The 25,837-nt window shown below is 38.2% G+C and overlaps 1 protein-coding gene across 2 annotated transcripts in view; it reads left to right on the top strand.

Annotated features, from left to right (window-relative positions):
- MAN2A1 (mannosidase alpha class 2A member 1) overlaps positions 1 to 25,837 on the top strand; it is a 167,201-nt gene that overhangs the window by 23,001 nt on the left and 118,363 nt on the right. For both annotated transcript variants that reach the window (XM_081826471.1, XM_081826470.1), the window contains exons 2-4: positions 1,327 to 1,584; positions 3,934 to 4,078; positions 17,535 to 17,706. In XM_081826471.1, the coding sequence (XP_081682597.1) occupies positions 1,327 to 1,584; positions 3,934 to 4,078; positions 17,535 to 17,706 (575 nt within the window). The remainder of the gene's footprint in view (positions 1 to 1,326; positions 1,585 to 3,933; positions 4,079 to 17,534; positions 17,707 to 25,837) is intronic.

Below are 25,837 nucleotides of genomic sequence, written 5' to 3'. Positions count from 1 at the left end.
CTGTTTTTAAGGAATTAATATTTCTAAATTTTCAGTGACTGAAAACATTTCCATGATACAGATGTACCATTTGACCAGTTCTTTACCTTTGGACATTCAGGTGTTTTTTTTCCCTTCCTCTTTCTTACTGTCTTCCTGTTACTTCATTCCTTCTTCTTTCTGTCTTCCTGTTATTTACTGGTGATAGAACTTTTGTTTTTGGGTGTCCAGAGTTATTTGTTCGCTGGGCATAGAGTTATTTTATTAAACCCTAGTGTGGACTTTGGGTAATCTGTTGCTTGTGAGAGTGCCACTTTTTGTGTTCAGGTATGGACCCATATCTTATGTGTATCTGTCTTCCCAGCATGTAGCATTTGCCTGGTACAGTGGGTGCTCACTAAAGAATTATTGTTGAGTTCCAGAAATATAAGGGCCATGGGACAGATATTTAAGTATTTACCACGTATTTAAGGCCCTATATATAGGAATGAACAAGACAAAGATTGTCCTTGCTCTCATAAGCTGAAATATTATTCTCTACAACAAGGTTTATGTTATAAAGATGACAAGCCTCTTAATGTGAGGATCAATTAAAAAACCTTAAAGTTGGGGCACCTGGGTGGCTCAGTCGGTTAAGGGCTGCCTTCGGCTTAGGTTGTGATCGCAGGGTCCTGGGATCAAGCCCCACATCAGGCTCCCTGCCCCTCCCCCTCCACTCCTGCTCTGTCTCTAGCTTTCTCTCTGTCAAATAAATAAAATCTTTAAAAAAAAAAACCGTTAAAGTCACACAATGTAGGAGAAGCAGTCTACGTGACCTATAGCGTGGTTACTTTTCATGCATGTGGCTAATTGAGGGTTGACTAATTGATTTTCCTGTAGATGATATCTCTTATTTAGGATTGTCCACTAGGGTTACTACAATGGAATGATTTTTTTCAGGTTCATACTTTTTGACCCTTTCAAGTAACTAGAATCAGTTAACTAAAATTTAAAATTTCATACCTGAACATAATATGTTATACTTAGCTATTATAGAGAACTCAACAGATCTTTTAGGATTGGGTTTGGGGGCAATAGGAAATATATCCCAAAATATTTTTGGTTTTTCTCTTGCACATTTTAAAATATGATTAAACAAAGATTGCAGCCACGGAGATTTTTTGTTGTAAATTGGTGTTTCAACACTGCCAGCCATCCACGCTTTTTGTGGTCCCACTTATAAAAGTGGAAAGTGAAGGGTGAGTGGCTGCCCTCTTGGGCAGGCACATAATTAAAAAAAAAAATGTGTGTGCCCCAGCAGAGCTATATTAGAGTTTCATATAGCTGCCTTTTTCTTTTTTATTGTAGGGCCAGCTCTCAATGTTGCAAGAAAAAATAGACCATTTGGAGCGTTTGCTAGCTGAGAATAATGAGATCATCTCAAACATTAGAGACTCGGTCATCAATTTGAGTGAGTCTGTGGAGGATGGTCCAAAAAGTTCACAAGGCAATTTCAGCCAAGGTGCTGGCGCACCTCTTCTGCCATCAAAACAGTTGTCCCTTGTAGTGGACCCTGAAGACTGTTCGTTCGCTTTGCAAAGTGGAAGTCGGAATTCAGATGTGCAGGTAATGTATGCATTCGTTAATGATCATTGGGATTTTCTTGCTTTTCTTTCTTTTTTGATCTGGTGTCTGTTTTAACTTAGTAAGTTGCTTAAACTCTCTGGATTCTAGTTTCTGTTTTTGTAAAGTGACTGGATTAGTCACATGACCATTAAAGTTGTTTTTAGTGATAAAATTCTGTAATTCTTTATTTCCCTAATTTTTTTTTATTATTTTATACTTTGTGATTATGGCCTTTTTGTATGCTTTTTAGGTCTTATTTTGTCTAGTAGATGAAGACTTTTAGAGGTTTAAATTTGACCAAGGAGATTTTCTTATCTTCCTATTAAGAGTATAAGAAAAGCCTTATTCTTACTATATATCTTTATACATTATAGGTTTCACACAGTGTAGGGTTCGATACCTTCTGCTGAATATCTCTTTGTGAGAGAGGGAAGGGAAATATTCTAGAGCTGTGCTGTTCAGTATGAAAGTCACTGTCCACATGTGGCTCCTGAGCACTTGAAATGTGGCTAGTTTGAATTGAGATGTGCTCTAAGTGTTGAAGACTTACTATGAAAACAAATACAAAATACTTTTTTTCATTTTACATATATGTGGAGATAATATTATGAGTATATTGGATTAAATAAAATGTATCCTTTAAATTAATTTCACTTATTTCATTTTACTAGACAATTTGAAATTACGGATTTGCCTTGCATTCTGTTTCTCTTGGATAGCGCTTTTCTAGAGGGTAGTGGAGTTGTAAACTAGGATAAGAAAGGACTTCTGCTTTTCTTAAATTTAAGGTGTGTCAAATGTGCTCTGTTCTGCCAGTTAGCAGAGAGCTGTGTTTAACCTGTACCTTAGACCTGAGCTCAAACTTGGTGACAAGTCTGTAAAGGGCAAATATTTTACAGTTGGACAAAATGGGTTGGCTCTGGCCTTGCTTTGGAGTAGATGTTTCTACTAACTTCTGGGGACAGAGAATGTGATAGGATCTTGAAGCCCGTGGCTCACAGGCCAAGCCAGCAGCTGGAGACAGAGTTGGCCAAGCCTTGTGCCCACAATCTTATCAACTAATGTGTGGTCAGGTTCCCACACTATCAGGATTCTGTGCTGTGAAGGTATATCTATTTTTGTGAGTCTTGGCTTTGTATAGGTTTTAAATAAGTACCTTTTAAAGAAGAACAACAAAACTCTTTTTGGAGGGGGTTGTTAAATCTGGGCTGGACAGAAACAGCCGTGTTGCTGAAGAACCCCAGAAGGCAGGCAGAGCGAGGCAGTGGGGTACAGGGCGAGCTGCAGGGCCAGAGAAAGAACCAGAAGGAATAACAGAGACTGTTAACACATCCTCCTTTCCACCTGGTTCCCTTTATTGACTCATCTTTGGGAGCATTTTATTTTATTTATTAAAGTCATACATTCTGAAGTGAGAGATATGTTGTTGCCTTAAAATACTTTGCATTCACTTTTTACATAATTTGCTCGGTATCTTTAAGTTTTTTTGTAACCCGCTTATATATTTTATAATATATAGTGATTTTTATGTAACTAAAATTTTATATATAATTTTTACATAATTTAAATTTTACCAAAGTCAAATTTTGGTAAAATCAGTTTTGTGTTCTTTGTCACATTTAGTATTATAGAGGATATGAAAAATACCAGCTTTTAGGTTTTTTTTTTTTTCTGCAATATTTTTTCCTTTGTGTCCAAAAAGATTATTACCTCGACTACTACATTGGAAACAGAGAGAGCATTTGAACATTTAAAAATTTCCATTTTTACATGATTATGCCTCATTGACTCAGTTGTAGTTTTAGTTTTAGAATGAAAAAGGTGAACATAACATTTGCTAAATGAAGGAACAGCTGTAGATGCATTTCCATTCAGATACAGATTTTAAAATATATGTGATTAATTGTAAAATAAAGACAACTCAAAGTAAAAAAAATCATCAGTATTGCTTGTGAAAATGCTGAAATATTTGGTCATAATCACATTTCATCAAGAAATTTTTTCTTTGCTGTTTAGTTCCTATCAGTTTCCACTAAAATGTATTAGAAGAAAAGCAGGGCAAGAAGGAATTGAATGAAATTATTTTTCATTAGAAGCAGATGGAGGAGGGGCTTATTTATCAGGATAGTTAAGTAACACAGTAGCATTTTAAGAATTTGAATGGTAATTAAATGTTTTCTGCCTTAAACTGTTCAGTTAATGTCTACAGAAATAGTTTTATCTAGTAAAATACATACACAGTGACTAGCTTTGAGCAAATATTTTCCAACATTAAGTTCAAATTAAAAATGGTAATACATGGTTAAATTTACTCTTTTTTCCCCTATATTTTGTCTTTTGTATTTTTAGATGTTGGATGTTTACAGTCTAATTCCTTTTGACAATCCAGATGGTGGAGTTTGGAAACAAGGATTTGACATTAGCTATTTATTTAATGAATGGGACTCTAAGCCCCTTCAAGTCTTTGTGGTGCCTCATTCCCATAATGACCCAGGTAAAATTTACACTTCAAAAAAACTACAGGTTATTAAGTCCCTGTACACACAGAGTATTTTAATGAGAATCTGGTAGAGCTGATTTCTCAAGTTTTTGAGACACTATTTGCTGACTTGTTCCAGCAACGTATTCCTTTTATTTTGAGTTTTTATCAGTTTATGTGCCATTCATGGATAGTGCTTGTGCGATGTGAAATAGTAATAAACACAAGAAGGTCTTTGTTTTGGGGATGAAAAGTTGAATTCACTTAAGGTGCTGACTGTTCATCGTAGTTACTTCTTGTAAAATACTGCGTGGGAAAATTATTTTGTGTTCATAAACTGTGCACTAAAAAATGCAGAATTCTCATGGGAACGTTTGAATCTTTAAAATGGAAAAGCAATGTAAAGTGGTTAAGAGCCTTGGTCAGGTGGACATGAGTGTGGAGTCCCAACCCCATGGTGTGAGACAACTTTAGGCAAGTTACAGAATGTGAAAGTAAGTATTTTTGCGGGTAGAATCAGAATAAAGTATCTACTTTATAAGATGAGTTGTAAAAGTGTGATGCATGGCCCCGATAACTCCTGTCATTATCATTATTGTTATTATTTCATATGACAGCTTTTGTTATTTATTGGGGCTGGAGACCTTTTCCTCCAAGGTAAGGGAAAATTGCTAAAATTACAGTGGGAAATATAATTCAATGTATAGATTTGTTAGTGTGAGTACACTGGCACAGAGTAAATACTTCATGAATTCTGTTGCAGAATTTTTTGGGGAATGTACTTCAAAAGACTTCCTTTGAGGACTGACTTACGCTTCTATTTGTTATTTTTCTCAATTTTTCCATTTCATCATTACTAATCAGAGGCACCATTATTCACCTAGTACTTTGAAGGTTTTTTTCTTTACTCCCAGCATTCATTTATCTCTGACTTATATCCTTTCCCATTGATTTATTGGCATATGTTCCCTTCTGTTTCTAAGACAGTAGAACTTGTTGCTTTAGGTCTGGACACATGATTTGGTGAAGTTGTGTGTGTCTGTGTGTGCGTACACACGTGTGCTGCTTTGGATGTGAAAGGTACTCGGAGACAGTTTGGATGCTGAAATGTTTGAATTTCCATAAAACTTCAAAATTCAGTATGCACAGAGGTCTGAAATATGTGAAATCAATATTATTTTGGAAATTTGTGATGAGCATATGTCACACCAGCTTCTGACTTGGTTTCTCTGTCTTTGGTCTTAATGTCTTTATCTTTTCTTACAAATACCCATCCATCTTATTAACCTTTCCTCTTAAATGTTTTGCATCTTCTTCCTCCTTAATCTTAGCCTGTCCCTTCAAATCCAAACTCCGATGGCCAGGCATCATGGAAAGACTGCAGGGATCTGGAGCCAGGCAGAATGAGGCAGGCATCCTGGCTTGGCTGTATACTGGCCCCAAGTCCTTTGGGCACATTTGTGTGTCTGTCAAATGCAGATCATATGGTAGATCATCTTAAAGCAGGAGTTAGTTATCAAGTAAATACAAAAGGTGATGAAAATCACACGTAATTAAAATGCCTTTAGCTATTTACTTGTATGCCAGATTAAATAGTACATTTGCATGTAGGGTATGTGTACTGAAAAACAGGTCTTTGTTTATATCTAGACTTACAGTGAGGTGAGGTGCTCACACTTGATACGTGGGATCTGAGTTTGCCTGTAGGACTACAGATGATTTTCTCTGTAAATCTCATTCACTCTGAAATATTCCCTTATTGAGTGAAATGGTGGCAGAGCCCCTGTAGTATTTAAATTGTTCTCTCCTTTCTTCTCTGCCAGTTCATTTCTTGTCTCTTAATTGGGTGTGTGATGTGATTCCATTGTATCCAGTTTCTTATAGGGTCGTCAATACACTTTGCAGTATGTCTTGCAAGTCCTCATGTGAACCCATTTCTCCAACCTTTTAGATTTTTTAAAGACTTTTATTGTCTCTTCCCCTTTTCTGCCATCCTCAGTTTCCACCAATCTCATTTCTTGTAATTCTAGAACACGCACGCTTAACTGTAATAATAAAATTTGTGGTTTACCAGGCAGTGTGCCAAATGTTTTATAAACATTGAGTGCTCAAAACAACCCTAGAAGGTGAGTGCCACTATTCCTGATGAAGGCGTTACCAACTTGTCAGACTTCCAGGGGCAGTAAGTGGCACCACAGGAATTCCTTGTTACTTTACCTGGACCTCCCACCTGAGTACACTCAAGGGACAGAGAACATGTGCCTCCTGTTCAGTCTGTCTCATTGCCTAGCCCAACACGTGGCATATAGTAATCGCTAAATAGAGACGAGGCCTTCCCGACCTGTCTCCATGCCCCTCTGAAGCTTCTTGAACCTTCCATACTTGCACACAGGCAGAGATGTCAACGTTTACAGCACTTCTGCTTTGTCTCCTCACTAGAGCGCAAGCTCAGTGAGGGCTCACACTTTGTCTTATAACCAGCAGGTCACTAATGCCCAGAAGAGTCAGCAGCACATGGTACTGACTCATTCGGTTCAATAAAATAGTGAACCAGGGAATGTGATTCTGCAGACTCAGATGAAACATTGGACCTTGACATTCACGTTTCTTTAGCTTCCCTCCATCTCTTCTTCCTGTTGTCTTATTTCTATTCCTTAAAAAAAAAATATTTAAAATGTGCTTTGTAATTTTAAATACAAACAGCAGATGATATGAAGCTCTTCAAGGGCAGGGATTACCTATGCCTTTGAGATTTTGTTTGTTTGCCTTAGGGGTTCCCGCTGTAGTTAATGTGTTGTTCCGTGGGGAGATTTCTCTAATCATTGGTCCTGACTGCTCTAAGTGAATCTGTCTGTTGGTATCTTAGCAACCAGAGTTGAGTCTTTTTGTCTTAGTAAAAGATGTTAATGACCCTTACCCTCAGGCCCTCCTCCACTTGAGGAAGAAATATTAGTCTGACACTGACCTTTTATTTTTTTATTTTTTTAAAGATTTTATTTATTTATTTGACAGAGAGAGACAGTGAGAGAGGGAACACAAGCAGGGGAAGTGGGAGAGGGAGAATCAGGCTTCCTGCTGAGCAGGGAGCCCGATGTGGGGCTCGATTCCAGGACCCGGCGGATTATGACCCTAGCCAGAGGCAGATGCTTAATGACTGAGCCACTCAGGCTCCCCCATGGACTTTTTGAAAGCGAAAGTGATAGCGATTTTTGCTACCAAGCAAAATAGAGAACAGAACCGCTGGCTTTTCTTGATAATTTTCACCGCTCCTTCACAAAAGTAGAGTTTAGGTAAGCTAAATTATTCTGTGAAGAAGTAAATCATTCAGATCATGAAGAAACCTCTTTTTCAGTGGAAGAAAAGAGAGAAGTGTGTGCGCAAACATTCCAAGTCAAAATGTGACTCTGTAATGGGAAATCTTTGTATAATACTCCTAAATGAATGTGCAGTTAGGCGGTTTACTTTCTAAATGAGATTTATAGAGATTTGTTTGCATTTTCTGCAGCAACAGTTTAAAACAAACTTTAGCTCAGTGGTTTGTTTCATCGGAGTTTTGTCTGTTGGGGATAGGAATGTTTGAAATAGACTTATGAAAGATTCCTATATTGAGTTCCCTAACTTTAAGAATTCTGTTGCTGTGTTTTTATATATGTAGGTGTTTTTCTTTTTGGATCGAGTTCTGATATCTCACAAGACAGATAAATTTCAAATTATGTTTCGTATTTTAATTCCTAATCATGCCTTCTTCCAGTCTATGAGGACATGTAACAATTGTCATACAGTATTTTGTATGGTTTACATGAGTTAAAACAAAATTGGAAAGGAATTGTTAAGTAAATGCTGATAACTTTGTACTGTTACGCTTTTGAAAAGTTTTGAATCATAGACCATGAAATTAAATGTTAGTTGATTGATACATGTTCATGTTATATTTAATAAGCTGATTAAAACAGCACCTTTGTATCTACAATCTTAATTCTTTCCTTCCCACTACTTAAACTGCCGAAATATTTAGTTAATTTTCCTTCAAAAAAGTCACAGTGTGTAGAGAGTAGATAAGGTATACTAAATGGAAAGTTGGACAGCATATTGTTAGTTAAGCAATTTGTAAAATGAACATTAGAAAATAATCCCCCATGTGGTATGACTCCGAATCAGAGAGAGACCTAGGCACAAGAGCCACAGTGGAAAATCATTTTATTTTGTGCATTTGCAGTTGTTTTACAGAGTTTTTATTGATTCAAATGAGTGAGTAGGATTTTTCACTTTTTTTTTAAATTAAGGAAACAGAATTTTGCATTTAGCATTATATGATAATTTGAAATGAGTGTATGTACCCTTATTCTTTTTTTTTTTTTGAAGATTTATTTATTTATTTTAGAGAAAGTGGTATAAGTGGGATGAGGGGAGAGGGAGAGAGAATCCCAGCAGACTCCCTGCTGAGTGCAGAGCCGGACTTGGGGCTCAGTCTCACGACCCCGAGATCACAACCTGAGCCAAAATTAAGAGTCACCCTTAGTCGTCTGAACCATGTTAGGTGCCCCTGTGTGCCCTTTTTCTTAAAAAAAAAAAAAAAGCGAGAGAGAACAAAAACATGAGGAAATCGCAGTGTGGCATTATTTTAAAGGTTTTCTGCTCATGTATTGTTCAGCACAATCAGAAGAAAAGAGTTCTGGTCAGCCATAGTTGGGTAACGCCCAGATGGGTGAAAGCAGAGGAGACTTGCAACTCCATCTGCCAAAGGAACCTGCTGAGTGGAAGGAGATGGTCAGGAGAGGGCCATGTATTTGTGGGCACAGTTTGGGGAGCACTTTGTTCTGTTTAATAATTGAGGGATAAAATGAGTTCTTCGGTTTTGGCCACTGTGATGGGAAATTTGAGTTTCTGGAGCTAAAATGCATGAGGAAGAACTGAGTGAGAACTGGTATTCATTGCCTGTCTTGTATCAGGGGAGTGTTTAGTGTGTGTTGCTTCATGTAATCCATTCTGCAACCCTCAAAACTGGTAAATTAAACCCCATTTACCAGGTGAAGACAGTGAGGCTAGGGTCGGTATACTAATGTCTTCGAGATCCATCAGTTATAAATTGGCACAGGATGGCGAATTAAAGCTCAGATTTGCCTAATTCTAAGATCTCTGTTCTTTCTACTTACCATGCTGCTTCTCAAGATATTTTATTTAGTTCAAATGATTTTCTTGCTTTATGGGCGTTAACTAATTTGACACATTTATCTGAACCTTGGGTTGTTAATAGAGTTGCCAGATTTTTTTTTTAAAGATTTTATTTATGGGCGCCTGGGTGGCTCAGTTGGTTAGCGACTGCCTTCGGCTCAGGTCATGATCCTGGAGTCCCTGGATCGAGTCCCGCATCGGGCTCCCTGCTCGGCAGGGAGTCTGCTTCTCCCTCTGCCCCTCCCCCCTCTCATGTGCTCTCTCTCATTCTCTCTCAAATAAATAAATAAAATCTTTATAAAAAAAAGATTTTATTTATTTATTTTAGAGAGTGCTCAAGCAGGGGGAGGGGCAGAGGGAGAGAGAGAAAATCCCAAGCCGAATCCCCGCTGAGCGCAGATCCTGACTCAGGGCTTGATCTCTCAGGACCCTGAGATCATGACCTGAGCCAAAACCAAGAGTCGGATGCTTAACCGACTTTTCCATCCAGGAGCCCCTTGAGTTGTCAGATTTAACTTTATAAAAAAAATGTAAGTTAAGCTTACATTTCCAATAAACAATAATTTTTTTAGTGTGTGTTCCAAATATCATATGGAACACACAGTAAACATTTATTCATTATTTATCTGAAATTCAAATTTAACTTGGCATCCTGTATTTTATCTGGCAATCTTAATTAAGAAAATATTGGCATTAAGAGTTAAATGTTGGGCGCCTGGGTGGCTCAGTTGGTTAAGCGACTGCCTTCGGCTCAGGTCATGATCCTGGAGTCCCAGGATCGAGTCCCACATCAGGCTCCCTGCTCAGCGGGGGGTCTGCTTCTCCCTCTGACCCTCTTCCCTCTCGTGCTCTCTGTCTCTCATTCTCTCTCTCAAATAAATAAATAAATAAATAAAAAGAGTTAAATGTTTACACAGCACTTTAGAATTATCTTTTTAAGCGATCTCTAAAATTGATGTATTGAGGTTCTTTTTCAGAGGGAGAGTGCTGATCGTTGCGGCTCTCACTGGACTGCATTCCTTAGGAGCATATATATCAAGTAGCACCTAGAGATGTAGGTGATCATCAGACATGTCCCCACCCTCCTATTTTGGTTACTTTTGTCTGTCTGTCCAGTCTGGGTGCTTCAGAGCTCACCGATGTGCCAGTTATACAAATAATTGCTACTGCTTATGAGACTTTACTGTGTTTCAGGCACTGTTCTCTTCACGTATTAAATCCATTACTGCTCTCAGCCACTTTATGACAAAAGTCCTATTATTACCCTTATTTCACAGATGAGAAAACTGAGGCAGAAGAGAGTCCAAGTAATGTGTTGGTGGCAGGGCTGGGCTTGAACCCAAGCTCTGGACTCGGACTTGTAACCACTATTTAATATTATTTCTGGAAGGTAATACTTCTGAAACCACAGGCAGAGCTTCTAGGAAGAAGGTCTTCTAAGTGTTTCCATGTTAGATGTCATCCACTTTAGTATGATTAATCATATAAAACATTTTATGAACTATCTTGCAAAAGTAGACACCTCACCACACTGTTTCCCATCCTTTTTTCCTTCTGGTCTATCCTTATTGAAATGGATGTTCCTGTCGTTAAATACTACTTGAGTACATGAGATGGTGAGTGGTTTTCCTCATTGCTGCATATTTTACAATTAGCAAGTCATTTAGAAGCAGTATTTTCCAGCCTTTAAATGGTTTCTTTTAGAAACTGATAATTTGCCCTGACCGTAAGGCTAAATAGCCTCATATCCTAAGAGTAACTCCTCGAAGGAAGTCACTTTTACTTTTACTTCTAACGGTTTCTTTCATATTATAGACACTTTTCATTTTTTCAGACCACTAAGCCCTGTTTGGGGAAGATGTAGTAGGCCTAAAGTGTCCTACTCAGTGTGAATTGATGCTCATGGATGGAGTCCTTAACAAGGGAGGGAAGTAACTTTAGCCCAGATTTAGAAATTATTGTGGAGGTTGATCTCACAATGGCAGGTGTCAAATATCGAGGTATGCAGGTCTTTTAAAGGGCATTTAGAAAAGCAATATAGTAAGGGGTCACAATTGGACATTATACATACAGCTGCAGGGTGAACAAAACCCCAGCTGTCCTAACGGTAATGCAGATGGCTCCCGTGGTGTGGGATAGAATTTCCAGTGAGGGCATCTTACACGGGTTCAAAAAGTGCTATATCTCAAACAGCTTCGTGGACGTGAAGCTGATATGCTTTGAAAACTGTTAGATGACACTGAATCACCTGGGAAAAAGGTGAGGTGATTCTGGAAACCTGAGTTCAGAAGCATTTATAGGATTCAGCAGGCTTCTAGGTTTCCAAAGACTCACAGGTCTTTGGAAAACCTCAGCTTCATCTTTGAGTCTCTCTCTCGTCTCTCGGGAGCTTCAGTCAGTTAGCATCTTCTCTTCATTTTGCCTCCTTGGTGTCATAAACGTTTTCCAGCAGAATTTTTGCAATGGCCTCATTTCCTGTTTTCTACTTTACCATCTTTGTCTATCCTTTACACTCACAGCACACTCATTTTTGAAAGCACAGATCAAAAGACCTTAACTTCCTTCCTCCTAGATTTTCAGCAAGAATCAAAAACAGTTTAGAAGATTTTCGGTGATCTGACCCCCACTTCTGTTTTTATTTCTCTCCGTACTCCCGGCGTGTAAGCTGCCATGTAGCCATACCCACCTGCCTTCTCCCTGAAACTGACACAGACCCTTGTGGTTTTGTGTGTTTTCCACATGCTCTTCCTTCTGTTTGGGAACTACCGCCTTTTTCCTCTATCCAGATGATGACTGTTCTAAGAATCTCCTGTCTTCCTGGTAGGAATCCACCACTTCTATATTCCCACGGCATTTCGCTCATATTTCCACTGTGGAATCTGTTTTCATTGATTAGCTTTATTGCTTTGCCTTATTAGAGGCTTGGTTTGTGTTTGAATGAATAAACTGGAACAAGACGTTGGTGAAAACTCTTTCACAGTTTATCAGGGCAGGGGGAAACAAGCTTGACTTATAATGGAAATGTTGGAATTAAAATTAATCAGCAGCGGATTTGAGTTATGATAATACCAGTTAAGATGGTGCGTGATACCTTAAGTGTAAGAGTGGCTATTGCAGTCAACTGTGGAAGGATTTGACAAGTGATGGAAGAAACCTGTTGATCATATGTTGATAGACAATAACTTCATTACTAAAATAGAGAAGTTTTCTTATTTTATAAACCTTTATATTTATTATTTAATTTGAGACTATTATGTTAAAACAGAAGTAGCCTGAAGCTTAAGTTATAGTTTTTACATGTTTATTATCTGGATATAATTATTTTTGATTCAAAATTTACTATGCTCTCTTAACATTCGGTACCTATTTAACTTTGAGTAGAATAAATGTAGTCATTAAAAAAAATCATTATTGTAGCAGTTAAAATCACAACAGCGTAGCAATGATTTGAGGGGATGTGTGTTTTAAATTATCTTAGGGCTGACAGAGCTTTTTTAAATATAAAATAGAACCTTAAAAGATAATGACCAAAGATTATTAGGTTAGCATCAGAACAGACAATGAATGCATTAGAGCTAATTGTGTATGTGTGCAATGTCTTTTCCTTTTGGTTTCATTTCCAGTTGGAGTAATAAATTCGTATTTATATTTCATATACCTTTTTTTCCCCTATCCTTTTGGCCGTGCATTTCATTCATCTATCACATACTGAATTCTTGATGGTGTAGGCTTCATACTAGGTGCTGGCTTCATGAGAATTCAATGCTTTGAAGTTCGGGTTATAGGTTCTCAAATTTGTAGGAATTGGGGCAGAAATACCTGGAGGCCCTCAGGCCCTTTGTATAAACATTTAAAAGTTATAAATCAAACTGATACATTGCTAAATAAGGATAGGTCTTTTCATCCTGCCTTGAGAAATAGCACCATTATCAGGAAGGCCATGTGTGGGTTGAGATCGATCAGGCTCCAGTTCTCTACTGGAATGTGTTGGTGCATGTGGGAAGAGCCAGCCTATAGTAGCCCAGCCCTGTCTCCCAGAAATGGCCCTGTCCTAAACCAGGCCCTCCTTTGCAGACACCCCAGCACTCTTCCCACACCCCTGCAAACTGCATTCCTCCTGCCCATTGCTCAGGCTAGGGAGGTTACCACCTGCAGGTCGACTTCCCTATAGAAAAACCTATAGAAGGCCCCTGGTGGGCTCTAGAAACCGGCTTGAGGCTGTTTGAACACAGATTTCTGGGCCCTGGTACTCAGAAGGGCAGGTCAGGGCAAGTCAGGGCAGGCTCTGGGTGGGCAGGTTCTTTGCTTTGGGAATTTATTGTGTGAAAAGAATAAAGAATGTGGTCAGAGGACGAATGGGAAGATCCCTTAAGTGACCAGGGCTCAGGAAGGGATCCCTTTGCCCAAGTGCTAAATTGGTGCTGTGTATGCCCTTGAACCAAATAAAACTGAGTGTTCCTTGAGAGGATCAGAGTGCCACAAAGTCTTTAGATTTTGAAGCAAGATGAAGAGTCAAATTTTAAAAAATAGTGTTTTGTCAGTGAACAATTACGAGGTGCTTAATTGTTCACAAGCATTAAAAATAAGCATTGGGTTGTCAACTTTATTAGGCTTTATATTTTAAAACTTAAAATTTTTTATGATAAAATAGTGATAGCAAACTTGGAGTTATGCCTGCTTTAAAGAACTTCTAATTATGTATTCTTTGTTTCAGATATTTCCCCACTTACTTAAAAATGGTGACTAGCTGTTTTATGGGTTAAAGTGTTGTTAGAGTGGAAAAAGAGTAAATGGAAAGGTATTCTTCGTGCTATTCTAGCCCTGATTCAATTTCCAAGTGTATTCAAGGGAAAGAAAAAGGCTGTGAATTGACCTCTTAAGTAAATCAGTTTACAACTCAGTGTCCTAGGATTATTAAATCCAGAGGTAGGAATATAATTTTATGTCACAAAAAATCATCCCATACAACTTTTCATAAAAAACTGTCTTTCTGATTGGTCTTATGTTAATATACAATTGTAGTTTTACAGTAATTGAGGAAAAGAAAGAGCCAATTCAGTGTAAAAGGGAATACTTGATTATTGTATAAGAGCAATAAAAGCTAATTTACTGTTATATTACTCAATATTGAAAGCTGCAAGAGGCTATCTTTTAGTTCATTCTTCATTAATTGTGTTATATTGTAGTGATATTAGTATCTATTATAGATGAGTTTTATGGAAGGCTTTTAAGTTGACATCTCAGCATGTATTTTGGCTCACGTAAATATCTTTGACATATTTTCTGCATGATTGTTGAAGGGCAAATGAAGTGTTGAAGGCAACATGGATTAATCAGTCACTGTGATTTCTTTATGAAAACTCCTGTGATAAACTATTCTTTGAAAGGGTCTTAGCTAATAACAAATTATAACTGATGAAAACAAGTAATTGTACTTAAAAAAGAAAAAAAACCCTATTACTTATTCAGCTTCATAAAGACAGTTTCTTCTAAATTTGCTTTCTATGCTAGATTATTAGAGTTTTATTATTAAATTAATTTTGGAGTCATTCCATTGTTAATAGTTCTTTTCTTTTATTGAGTTAATGTTAAAATTTAGGTAAAACACCTATGTGTGATGTCTTAAAGACAGTAATTTGCACAGAGCCATTTCAGGAATTTACATGGTCCTCACTGCACATGTATAATAAGAGCATGGTGCAGAAGGAGAGGTCACTTCCAAACATTTGATTTTAGCTCAGTCTTGCAATATGGAGGTAGATACATGTTAAATTAAATATTATAATGGTCCTTGGTAAAATAAATTCTCCCCACAGTGCAATCTTTGTTTTTTGGATGGTAATAACACTGATTTTTTCTAGGGCTAAATTAGTTTGCTAGGGTTGCCATCCCAAAGTACTACAGACTGGGTGGCTTAAGCAACAGAAATTTATTTCCTTACAGTTATGGAAGCTGCAAGTCCAAAATCAAGGTGTCAGCAGTGTTGGTTTCTTCTGAAGGCCTCTCGTCTTGGCTTGCAGATAGCCCTCTGTCTTCGCATGGTCTTCCCTCTGTGTATGTCTGTGTCCTAATTGCTTTTTCTTGTAAGGACATATTGGATTAGGGCCCACCTTCATGACCTTATTATACCTTAATCACCTCTTGAAAGACCCTGTCTCCAGATACAGTTGCATTCTGAGGTATTGAGGTTTAGGATTTCAACATAGGAATTTTGAGGGGACACAATTCAGCCCTTAATAGGGGCATAGAATGAATTCTTTGCAAACCAAAGTTTTGGGTTACCAATATGTTTAAGATATGGAACAGTTTATTTAAATGTTTTAAATAAATGTGCCCTTTTCAAAATTTAGTTGTTAGAAATATCTTTTATTTCCTCTTTTACCTGTTTTGATTGTAGAGATGGGGAAGGGTCCATTAAAGACTGATGAAGGTGATAATAATAATAGCAACTAACATTTATCAAGTCCTGTGTTATATCCTGGACTCTGGTCTGAGCACTTGATGTTTTTTTTGTCTTGGATGTTGGCATGGTCAGCATTAGCAGCGAGTTGGAGCATGCTAGGGGTAGGTTGGCTTTTCTTTGCTTGTCCTTGGGAATCCAGATGTGGATCTTGGCTTTGTGGTCTGGGGCAGGAGTCCCAAGTTTGTACCTTTGCCAAGCAAGATGGGATTCTTTGCAAACCACTATTTCATGAGCTATCTTTGAATTTTCTATATATATAGGCTTTTTATTTAAACATGGAAAAGTTAAACTATCCACGTAGTATTCTTTGGTGACTTTAAAAATAACTTAAAGGTGCCCCAGATCAAGAAAGTCCTCGTAAAGAATATTTTACACTGAATTCCTCTTTGGCTTCTGGCTTCATACCTGTCGCTTTGTACATGCTCACTAAATAACTATGGAATGAATGAATAGATTTTAGTTAAAGCAAAAGGGAGAAATACAGAGTGTCAGTGCCCTTTTCAGAAGCTCATATTTACATTGTCAAAATAGTTGCATTGTCTTCTCTGCCCTAGCACATGTTATTATCTTCCAGCTAATACAGTATATTTCAGATATTAATTATAAACAAAAGAACTAACCAGTTGACCCCTTAATAGTTTAGTCTCCCCACATGTTTGAGGTTTGGAAAAAATAGAGCAGTAGTTTAGCCTGGATGTATAGAAACTCCTATCTCTCTATAAGATTTCATGAATAAGAGGTTGTTCTTTGGAAGGTCCACGTGGCCAGTAGATAGCTGGGTATGATTTTGCCTCAGCAGCTCATCATGTTGCTTTAATGCTCTGCCAGATAGGGCTACGCTTGGACCTATGGGTCTTGTTAAAAATGTTTCTTTATAGGGATGGGGCACCTGGGTGGCTCAGTCAGTTAAGCGTCTGCCTTCAGCTCAGGTCATGATCCCAGGGTCCTGGATTCGAGTCCCGTGTCAGGCTCCCTGTTCAGCGGGGCGTCTGCTTCTCCCTCTGCCTGCCGCTCCCCCTGCTTGTGCTCTCTTTCTCTCTCTCTGTCAAATAAATAGAATCTTATAAAAAGATGTTTCTTTATAGTGAAATTGCAAATATCTTTAGATAAAATTTCCAGGATATTTGAGAAAAGTCTGAGAACTAAGTCCTCAGTATCTACAATTTTTTTTGAAAAAGACTTGACATACATGTATACACTTGTGTTGTTTGATTAGTGTCAGTTTGTGCTTCCAAAAAATGGAATAATTTACAGCCTTTGGAAACTAATGCCTGTTCTTGGCAGAATTCTACTTCTCTGTATTCATAATAGTGCTATTAATTACCTTACTGCTTTGCTGCTGACTTTTAGATATAGTTTATACTTTTCTTTTTCTTAATTTAACTTACTAAAATGGGTAGGGAGTTTCAGATGTGGTATGAAAGGATACAGTTTTCATTACATTATGAGTAGTACTGCCAGCTTGTTAACGCTGTTCAGATTTTTAGAATTAAAGCAAATTCCTTAAATTAGAGATAAATTATAAATAATTGAATTCAATACTATAATTACTAAGCATAAATAAATGCTTTGGGGCCTCAGGTCATTTTTCTCATTTTTTCCCTCATTTCTATCTGAATTTGTGCAGTTTTCAGAGTGTTTTGTCATTAGTGACTTTTTGAGTTTCATATCCATTGAAATGGAATTTCACTACTTGAAACATTTCTGAAATTTTTAAATGTGTCTTCATATGAATGAAACATCTAAGGGTATCCAAAGGTGATGCAATGGAATGTGACTGAGTTGAAATCAGACATATGAATCAGACCTTTGTTGTATATTTGTGTCTTGATTTAGGTTGGTTGAAGACTTTTGATGACTACTTTAGAGAGATGACTCAGTATATTTTTAATAACATGGTCATCAAGCTGAAAGAAGACTCACGGAGAAAATTTATGTGGTCTGAGATTTCTTACCTTTCAAAGTGGTGGGATACTATAGATAAGCCGAAGAAGGATGCTGTTAAAAGGTTTGTTTTAAAACTGTTTTTTTGTTTGTTTTTTGTTTTTGCAATTTGGTAATATTAAACATTAATTATACAGTGAAACAAGACTTGAATTTTTGTATCTGAAACTAAAATATTTCTTCACATCCTTTTTTCCCTGATTCTAGTTCATCTCTGAAAAAGTGACTTGAAACTTTTCTGTTGAAGTCCTTATGTTCCAACTTTGTCCCGGAAATTGAATTATTAGGTCAAAGGGGCTTAATATTTTAAGTGGTTTTTGAAGCATATAATCAAAGTGACCCTTGGAAAGATTGTTTCAGAGTATTCTTCTATCTTCCATATAGAATTGTACCAATGTCTCTGCCTAGTTGGCCACCAGTATAATTTTTTTCTAAAACTTTGACCAATTTGATGGTTGAAATATTTTAATTTGGATTTTTGATTACTGATAATGTTGCATATTTTCTCAGTGTGGTATGATGAGAGAATCTGTTCCCCATGTGTCCCTCCCTTCTGCTCCCAAGAGTTTAAGGATTATCATAGCATGAATTGCTTTCTTTTATTTATTTAATATCACATATATAGCACTTACTGTTTTAATGCCTGTTCTGAGCACTTCACAAATGATAACTGATAATCCTCGCAGCAGTCCTGTGAAGTAGGTACAATGACTGTCCTCGTTTTACAGATAAAGACACTGGTTGTCCGGGGTCACCCAGCTGGGACGCGCCTCGCTGGCGTGCCATCCGGGGCCGCCTGTCCAGCCCCACAGGCTCTTCCCTCCCATGCTGTGCTCTGCTGCTGCCCTAAGATGTAAATTGTCCATTTTTTTTCCTACTTATTTGAAGTGCCATCTTTGTTGTATTTAAATATGCATTGATTTCTGGGTTTTCTGACCTCTTTCATGGACTTTTCTGCTTGACTCTGATTGTCGTGGCTTTAAGATCTGTTTCATTAATGGGCAATTTAAATCTCCCTTTGTCTTTCTTTGCTGAAAAATTCTTTTAATGAGTGACCACTTAATTTTCCCAAGGAGCTTTAGAATTAATTTGTTAAATTCTTCCTACCGTATCAAAAAAGAAAAGGATTTTGATGGAAGTTGACACAAACTAATTTAAAGATAATTTGGAGGGATTTGGTTTTCCATCATTATCCATCAGACCTTTTTTTTTTTCTTGATAGGGCACAGCATTCAAAAACTTTGCTAGTGATACACACACACACACGCACGCACACACACAGAAGAGATGGGAACCTAATAAAGATGCTGGTAGAGATTTATGTATGTTAGGTGGTTAGAAATAACATAAATGCTACAATAAAAGACCTGAAGTTTATACTTGTAGACGTGGATGTCAGAAAGAGTACAGATTTTGAGTTAGTGCAAAATGGTAGAAAGTGGGTTATCTGAAATCTGACAGGAAGTTTTTTGGCATATGTGGATGATTGTGAACACAGTGAATTGAAGTAGCTGGTAGACTTTGGAGGGTGTGTGTGTGTGTGTATGTGTGTGTGTGTGTGTCTTGTGTATCCCTATGTGGCTGGGTTCAACTGGGTGCAGTTTTCTGCCTTCTTCACTTCTGTTTCTCAGGGACAAAATTTCACTTAAGCAATACAAAATTTGCTCCCTGATATAATCATTCACTTTGGAATAAATTTTTGTTTTTGAAACAAGCATTTATAGCAGAAATGACTATACCTATTTTTTTTGCCACTGTTCCCCTGTCAGCTCCCTTTTATTTTTAGGGATTTTATTACTTTTTAAATTTAGTACATAAGGGTTTGTGCCCGATCTTTGCTTACTAGCTCATTCGGTCATGCATTCTGCAACTGCCCCAATGGATATCTCCAATGGGGCAAGAGCGACGAGGTTTGGGCACTCGTGAGCTGAGTATTTCTTTTTCTTGATCATAAATTCTAACTGTCACCACTGACAAATAATTATCTTTTCTCCTTTTAATAACTAAAATTACTATAACTACCACTCACTTGTAGTTTGTTTGGATTTGCCTGATCTCTGTGCCCTTTTTACATTAGAGGGAATTCATTTAGAACAGTAGTTCAAATGGTTAGGCCCTGGAATGAGGCTACCTGGGTTCAAATTCTGGCAACTCCCATCTATTGTGTGAACTTTGGGCAAATTATCTAACCTCTCTGTGTCTCATTTTCTTTGTTTGTCTAGTGAGGATAATATTGGGACCTATTTTATTTGGTTTTTATGAAGATTGAATGAATACAAATAAATGCTTAGCCCAATGCCTGGCATATTTTAAGTCCTTAATAAATATTAAAAGCTCTTGTTATTTTAGTTTTTGTCACTTTGAGTCTTTCTCTTGGACACTCAGTGTAGAACTTTAGTTCTGAAGTCATCCTTTTTTTTTTTCTTTTAATAAAAGAATTTAACTGTAAAATATATGCTTTCTTTCTTAAAAAAGCTTTTTAATGTATTGCTTCAGTGAAGATAACCTTCCCCTCCACTTCCCCGCTCAGACATTTTTAGGATTTTTAAAATTTTATCCATAAAATTCTAAATTTTGACCGTGTATCTAGGTATAACTTATTATTAAACTTTCCGTCTGTCAATTCAAACATATCTTCGGCTTATGTGTTCTGCCCTTACTATATACTGTTTTTATTTTTTCTGGGGATTAAATTTTCTAGTTATTGAGTCTCACTTTTCCACATGCATTTTTGATTTCTTTGTTATATTTACTGTGTTTGGGAGATTTTTCTTAAGGGTTTTAAAGACTTTTTTCTTAAGGGTTTTAAAGATTTTCTTAAAGATTTTTCTTAAGGGTTCTTTTTTTCCCCCACTTCAGATTCAGTTCTTTGAGGGTATGAAACATGTTCTTTTCTGGCTTTGGTTTTAACTGTTTTTGTTTGCTTGTTTGTTTTTTACCCCTCAGTTCTGCATTCTTTATATGGTACCCTGTAAGTCCAAGTATTTTTGTCCTTTTTATTCATCCTTGAACAATAACAGATGTATATACACCTAGAATTTGTCCCAAAACAGAGAGTGTAACTGGCCTCAATTCCTTCCTGTTCTAACTAAATACTTTGTTTCCTTGTTGTGGGTGTTAGTTCATATTGACTGGCCAGCATCCATTCCCCCTGGTTTCCTTTTGGGAAATGGCCTCTCACACACGTCAGATCCTCCATCTTCCTGCCTCAGGTCAGACAGGCCAGCTATGACCTGAGCTCAGCTAATCAGTGTATTACTGCCCAGCATTCTGAGTCGTTAGAAAGTGAAACGAGGGTGGACAAAAGGAAGCAAGGGAGGCAGATGTAGAGGGAAGGTTGCAGGTCATCCCTCACAGCCCTGGTGCGTTCATAAGACTCTTCCTGTCCTGGGATATGGTCCCTGTGATCCCTGTAGCATGTTCTCTCATTTTCTTCCAGCCCTTCGTTAAGCTTGGACTTGTAGTCCTCAATTTTGTGTGTCCAGGAGAGTCTCCCAGTGCATTTCCTCTCTGGAGTCGGCAGGTGTTGTTGGCAAACAAGAAAGCTAGCAGATCTATTCCCCCTCAGATCCTTTGTTGGAGAGCTGGATTCTGAAAGATTGCATGAGCATCAGGGACCCAGCAGCTGGAGAATATGTCCCTGTCATGAAAAGGAGTGGCCGAGGGGAAGAGAGTAGCTGGGGCTGTGGGAAGATGGGGAGATTTATGGAGTGTTTGTTCTCTGCTGGGTGAAGCTGCGGAGGCCAGGATTAGCTTTCTCCATTCAGCTTTCTCTTTTGTGATGTGTAAGCCAAGTAAGAGCTTTGGCCTGTCTGAAGGTCCTGCTTCACAAGAGTATAGGAGAGAGTCCAGCTACCTCTGAAGGAAAGTGGGCTTGCTGCCTGCTGCTTTTCGTAAGGTGAGGCCATGCTTGTTTTTCCCAGGATGGCTGCATTAGGGAGCTACCCTCTGCAGCAGTAAGGACCTTGGGGTCGAGAGGCTTCTCTGTAGGATGAGCTCTCAAAGAGCCCTCAGGTTGAAGTATGGAGATAGTGATTAGTGTCTGTCCCAAGATACAGCTTTGCTTCAGTCCTTGGCCCTCCAAATTAGGGGCTGTTGCCCAAATCTCTCAGAGTCCTTTCTCTTTATGATTTGAGACTCCATGTTGATTTTTCTTGTAGGATGATGGCAAGTCAGTACTTGAATTATTTTAGTTTCATCTGTGTAGTATCTGTCAGAACCGCCGCCAATTTTATAGCATGAGGATAGTCCCCTTCTCCTTATTCTAGCTGGGTGCATGTCTCTCTGTCTTTTTCTACTCTGTTGGCCATTTTACTTACGTTGAGCTGTATGAAATTGCCGGTATTTCACCATTTTTGATGTACAAAAATATCAATTTCATGGGATTCAACCTAAGATTAAGGATAGAAAATGGTAAGATGTGGTAAGGAGTGGGAATACAAATGAGAATCTAATGTTCAATTCATTGTCTTAAACTTCTTTTGACAGATGCTATTTTGGCAGTGGGAAATATTCTGGAATATAGGCCTGATCTTGATGATACCATTTTGCTTGAAGAAAATATTGTTTTTGTTTGTTTGTTCTTTTTGTTTTGTTTTGTTTTAAGATTTTATATTTATTTGAGGGAGAGACAGAGCACAAATGGAGGGAGGGGCAGAGGGAGAGGGACAAGCAGACCCCTCTGCTGAGTGGGAAGCCTGACAAGCTCAATCCCAGAACCCTGAGATCATGACCTGAACCAAAGTCAGACGCTTAACTGACTGAGCCACCTAGGAGTCCCAAAGAAAACATTGTTTTTTATAGCAAAGTTAGGGCAAATGAGTTTTGTTTCTGGGCAAGCTTGTCAAAGTTTTCTCCCTTCTTGGCATCGTCATACACTTTTATTCACTTATTACATTTATCTGTGGAATTAGGGTCATAGCATTTTTTCCCCTACTTACTTAAACATAACATTCTTAGTATTTCTTGCCTAAATGTATGTTTTAGGGAAAAATTAATAGATGTACAGGTGTGCTTTCAGTATTTAAAATTCTGAGTTTGTACTAAGTGGTGTTAACTGATAGAATTTTTTTGACTGCTAGTATAATGCTTATGCAGTGGCTTATTTTTTCCTTTTTGAAGATGAGTCTATGGATTCTATGTCTGTACCTAAATTTGCAAGCTATCTATTGCAGAACAGAACCTGTTAATTCCAGCAGAGTTCCATGTAAGCTTTTATTGTCCCTGAAGAATACCAATTGATTGTGGGAACTTAACAGAAACATAACTCGAATGATCCCCATAATCTATTCTAGCAGTGACTTGTTTGATTCTCACCCCCTGTGGCAGCAGTCTTCAGCTCTATAAGCTTTTAAAAATGAGAATCTAGTTAACTAAAGGGAGATCCATGCAAACAACATCTAGCCTTTTGTGTGTGTGTGTGTGTGTGTGAGATTCAAAGTAATTTAATCAATTATAGTCATGGTGCCTACTTGTAACACATATCCAGTGGATTTAAAAGAAACTTCCTCCCATTAAATAATCAACACATTTTCTGTCTAGGCTTGTTTTATTTTTGAAAATGACTAGGATGTTAACATTCTTTTTACTTTTTAGGCTTCATATTTGAATATTCTTTAGCTAAATGCAGTTAAATACTGCATGATGTTTATAATACATCAAAATGTGAATCCTTATTCAGAATCAAGCAGCTGAAACATTAACCTTAGCATTTCTTTTGACTAGCACCCAGCATATTACATACTTATTTTTTTCTCTCTGGGCACTGAGACACTGAAACAGTTTTTACGGTGCATGTGCTCTTGCTGTTGAGACTGGTGTTCAGTGAAGAAGCTTAATGAGTTGTTGGAACCTAGAACAGTTTGTGTTCACCGAAGTCTTGACCAGCTTCTGTGTGGACATTTTGGTATGAAATAAGGCTTCATATGTGTGTGGGGAGGAAAGGTATCATCAGTGAATGGTTATTGAAGTGATGGTTAATGAAAATATTTTATCTTCAACACATTGCTGGGTTTCATTGCTTTGCCAAGAATGCACAATCTTTTTTTTTTTTTTTTTTTAAGATTATTTGTTTGAGAGAGAGTGCATGCATGAGAGAGAGAGCACTAGCTGGAAGGGGGAAGGGGCAGAAGGAGAGGGAGAAGCAGGCTCCCCGTTGAGCAGGGAGCCCAATGTGGGACTTGATCCCAGGACCCCAGGATCATGACTGAGCTGAAGGCAGATGTTTAACAGACTGAGCCACTCAGGTGCCCCAAGAATGGAAAATTTCTAATCTGTCATTCTCTTACATCTTTTTTCCTAGGTTTATATTTAAGTGAACCTTGTACCCTATTTTCTTAACTATCTGTTTGCTTATTGAAATCAGAGAAATGGGGGCACCTGGGTGGCTCAGTCGGTTAAGCGGCTGCCTTCGGCTCAGGTCATGATCCTGGGGTCCTGGGATTGAGCCCCACGTCCGGCTCCCTGCTCAGTGGAGAGCCTGCTTCTCCCTCTCCCTCTGCCTGCCACTCTGCCTACTTGTGCTCTCTCTCTGTCTCTCTGTCAAATAAATAAATAAAATCTTTAAAAAAAAAAAAAAGAAATCAGAGAAATGGTTGAGATCACATTCTTAAATAATACAAATCCAAACTTATTGATGTGCATTTCAGGTTTCACTATAAAAATGTACTTTTAAAGTTCTCATACAGGTTAATTTATTATACGTTTTATACAGGTCAGATTTTACGGTATTTGACCGAAGGCTGCTGTGAAATTTGCAGAGCAGTAAGAAGTTACAGTGTGTCTTGTGATGTTCAGAGTAAATTGCAGATTTGGATTGAGTTTAGAGGCTAAAGATACATAGCATTTAATCAAAGGAATCAAAGCAATTCACCGGTGTCTAAAATAATTTTAGTTCTAATAGTTGAAGCAGCAGCATATGTGTATTTGAAGAAGTATGTATTTCACCCCACTTCCTCCACTCCCAGTTTATTTCCAATGAGGCAGCTTTGTGCAACTTCCACCCCTCAGCCACTTCGGCTGCTGGCTTCTGTCTACCTCATGGATACTGGCAAAAGCCATGAGGGACTTCTCAGCTGCTCCATCCACTGGATGTTGGCGCCGTCCCCCTGAAGGCTTTCTTTGCAGCATCAACACTGACCACTTCACTGTCCTTGAAATTCTTTCTTTTTTGTCTTCTCTGACCCAGAGCTGTTTGTCTCCTGTTTCTCTTCCTGCCTTGCTGAGCATTCCTTTTTCATCCCCTCAATTTCCTCCTCTGCTCACTTCCTCCATGTCCCTTTCTCGCCTGTGGGGTCGTACCCCTTGCTTCTCCTCCTCATCCTGCAGGCTCATCCACACTCTTATTTTAATTACTAGGTGTTTGGGCTGCTTCCAGATCTACAGTGCCAACCTCAACTTCTTTTTTCCCTATTTAATGACAATAGTAACAGCTAACACTTCCTGAGTGCTTAACGTATACCAGGCATGTTGTAAGCACTTACATGTATTTATCCAGTCAGTCCTATAGCTTTCTTAGGAGTTAAGATGAGTTGAGTTTCCTTATGAGGAAACTGAGGCAGGGGTGTAAAGGAACGCACCTAAGATTCTCCAGCTAGTGAATAGGGCATGAAGACCAGAGCCAGGCAGCCTGGCCCCAGAATCAGTGCTGTTAAGTATTGTGTGCTCTGCCTTTTCCATCTGCCATTCAGGCCAAATCCAGTCAGTCCCCTAAGCCTTGTCACTTACTCCTCTTTAGTATTTCTGTGCTCTGGACCCCAGCTCCAGGCCCATTACTCTGTGTTTCCTGCTATTATGAAAACCTCCAGCTGGTCTTCCTGTGTCTAGCTCTGTCTCTTCCAGGTGTCCTCCATTTCTCCCACAGAGTTAGGTTTCTAATGTATCATTCTGTCCATGTCACTTCTTGACTTTAAAACACTTCAGTGATGCTTCAGTGTCAAAAGGTACAGACCCATCTCTTTTGTCTGGCACACACTGGCTCTTGCTCTGATTCCTCCCTACTTGTCCATCCTTCCCTCTGATCACTTCCTGCCTCACAGTCTATTCTTAGCCCTGCTGAGCTGCGTGGGTGTCCTCAGACACATGTTATTTCTTGTTTAGGAATTTGCCCATGAGTTGAGCTTAGAATTTTTTTTTTCCTTTTGTGCAATGGATAATCTCAGTCTTATTCATTTTTCAAGACTCAGCTGAAATATTAC

Source organism: Leptonychotes weddellii, chromosome 7 (assembly GCF_054177405.1).
Source record: "Leptonychotes weddellii isolate Sample4059 chromosome 7, ASM5417740v2, whole genome shotgun sequence".
Taxonomy (NCBI): Eukaryota; Metazoa; Chordata; class Mammalia; order Carnivora; family Phocidae; genus Leptonychotes; species Leptonychotes weddellii.
Note: the sequence above shows the minus strand (reverse complement) of the source record. Positions and strands in the feature narration are given on the sequence as shown.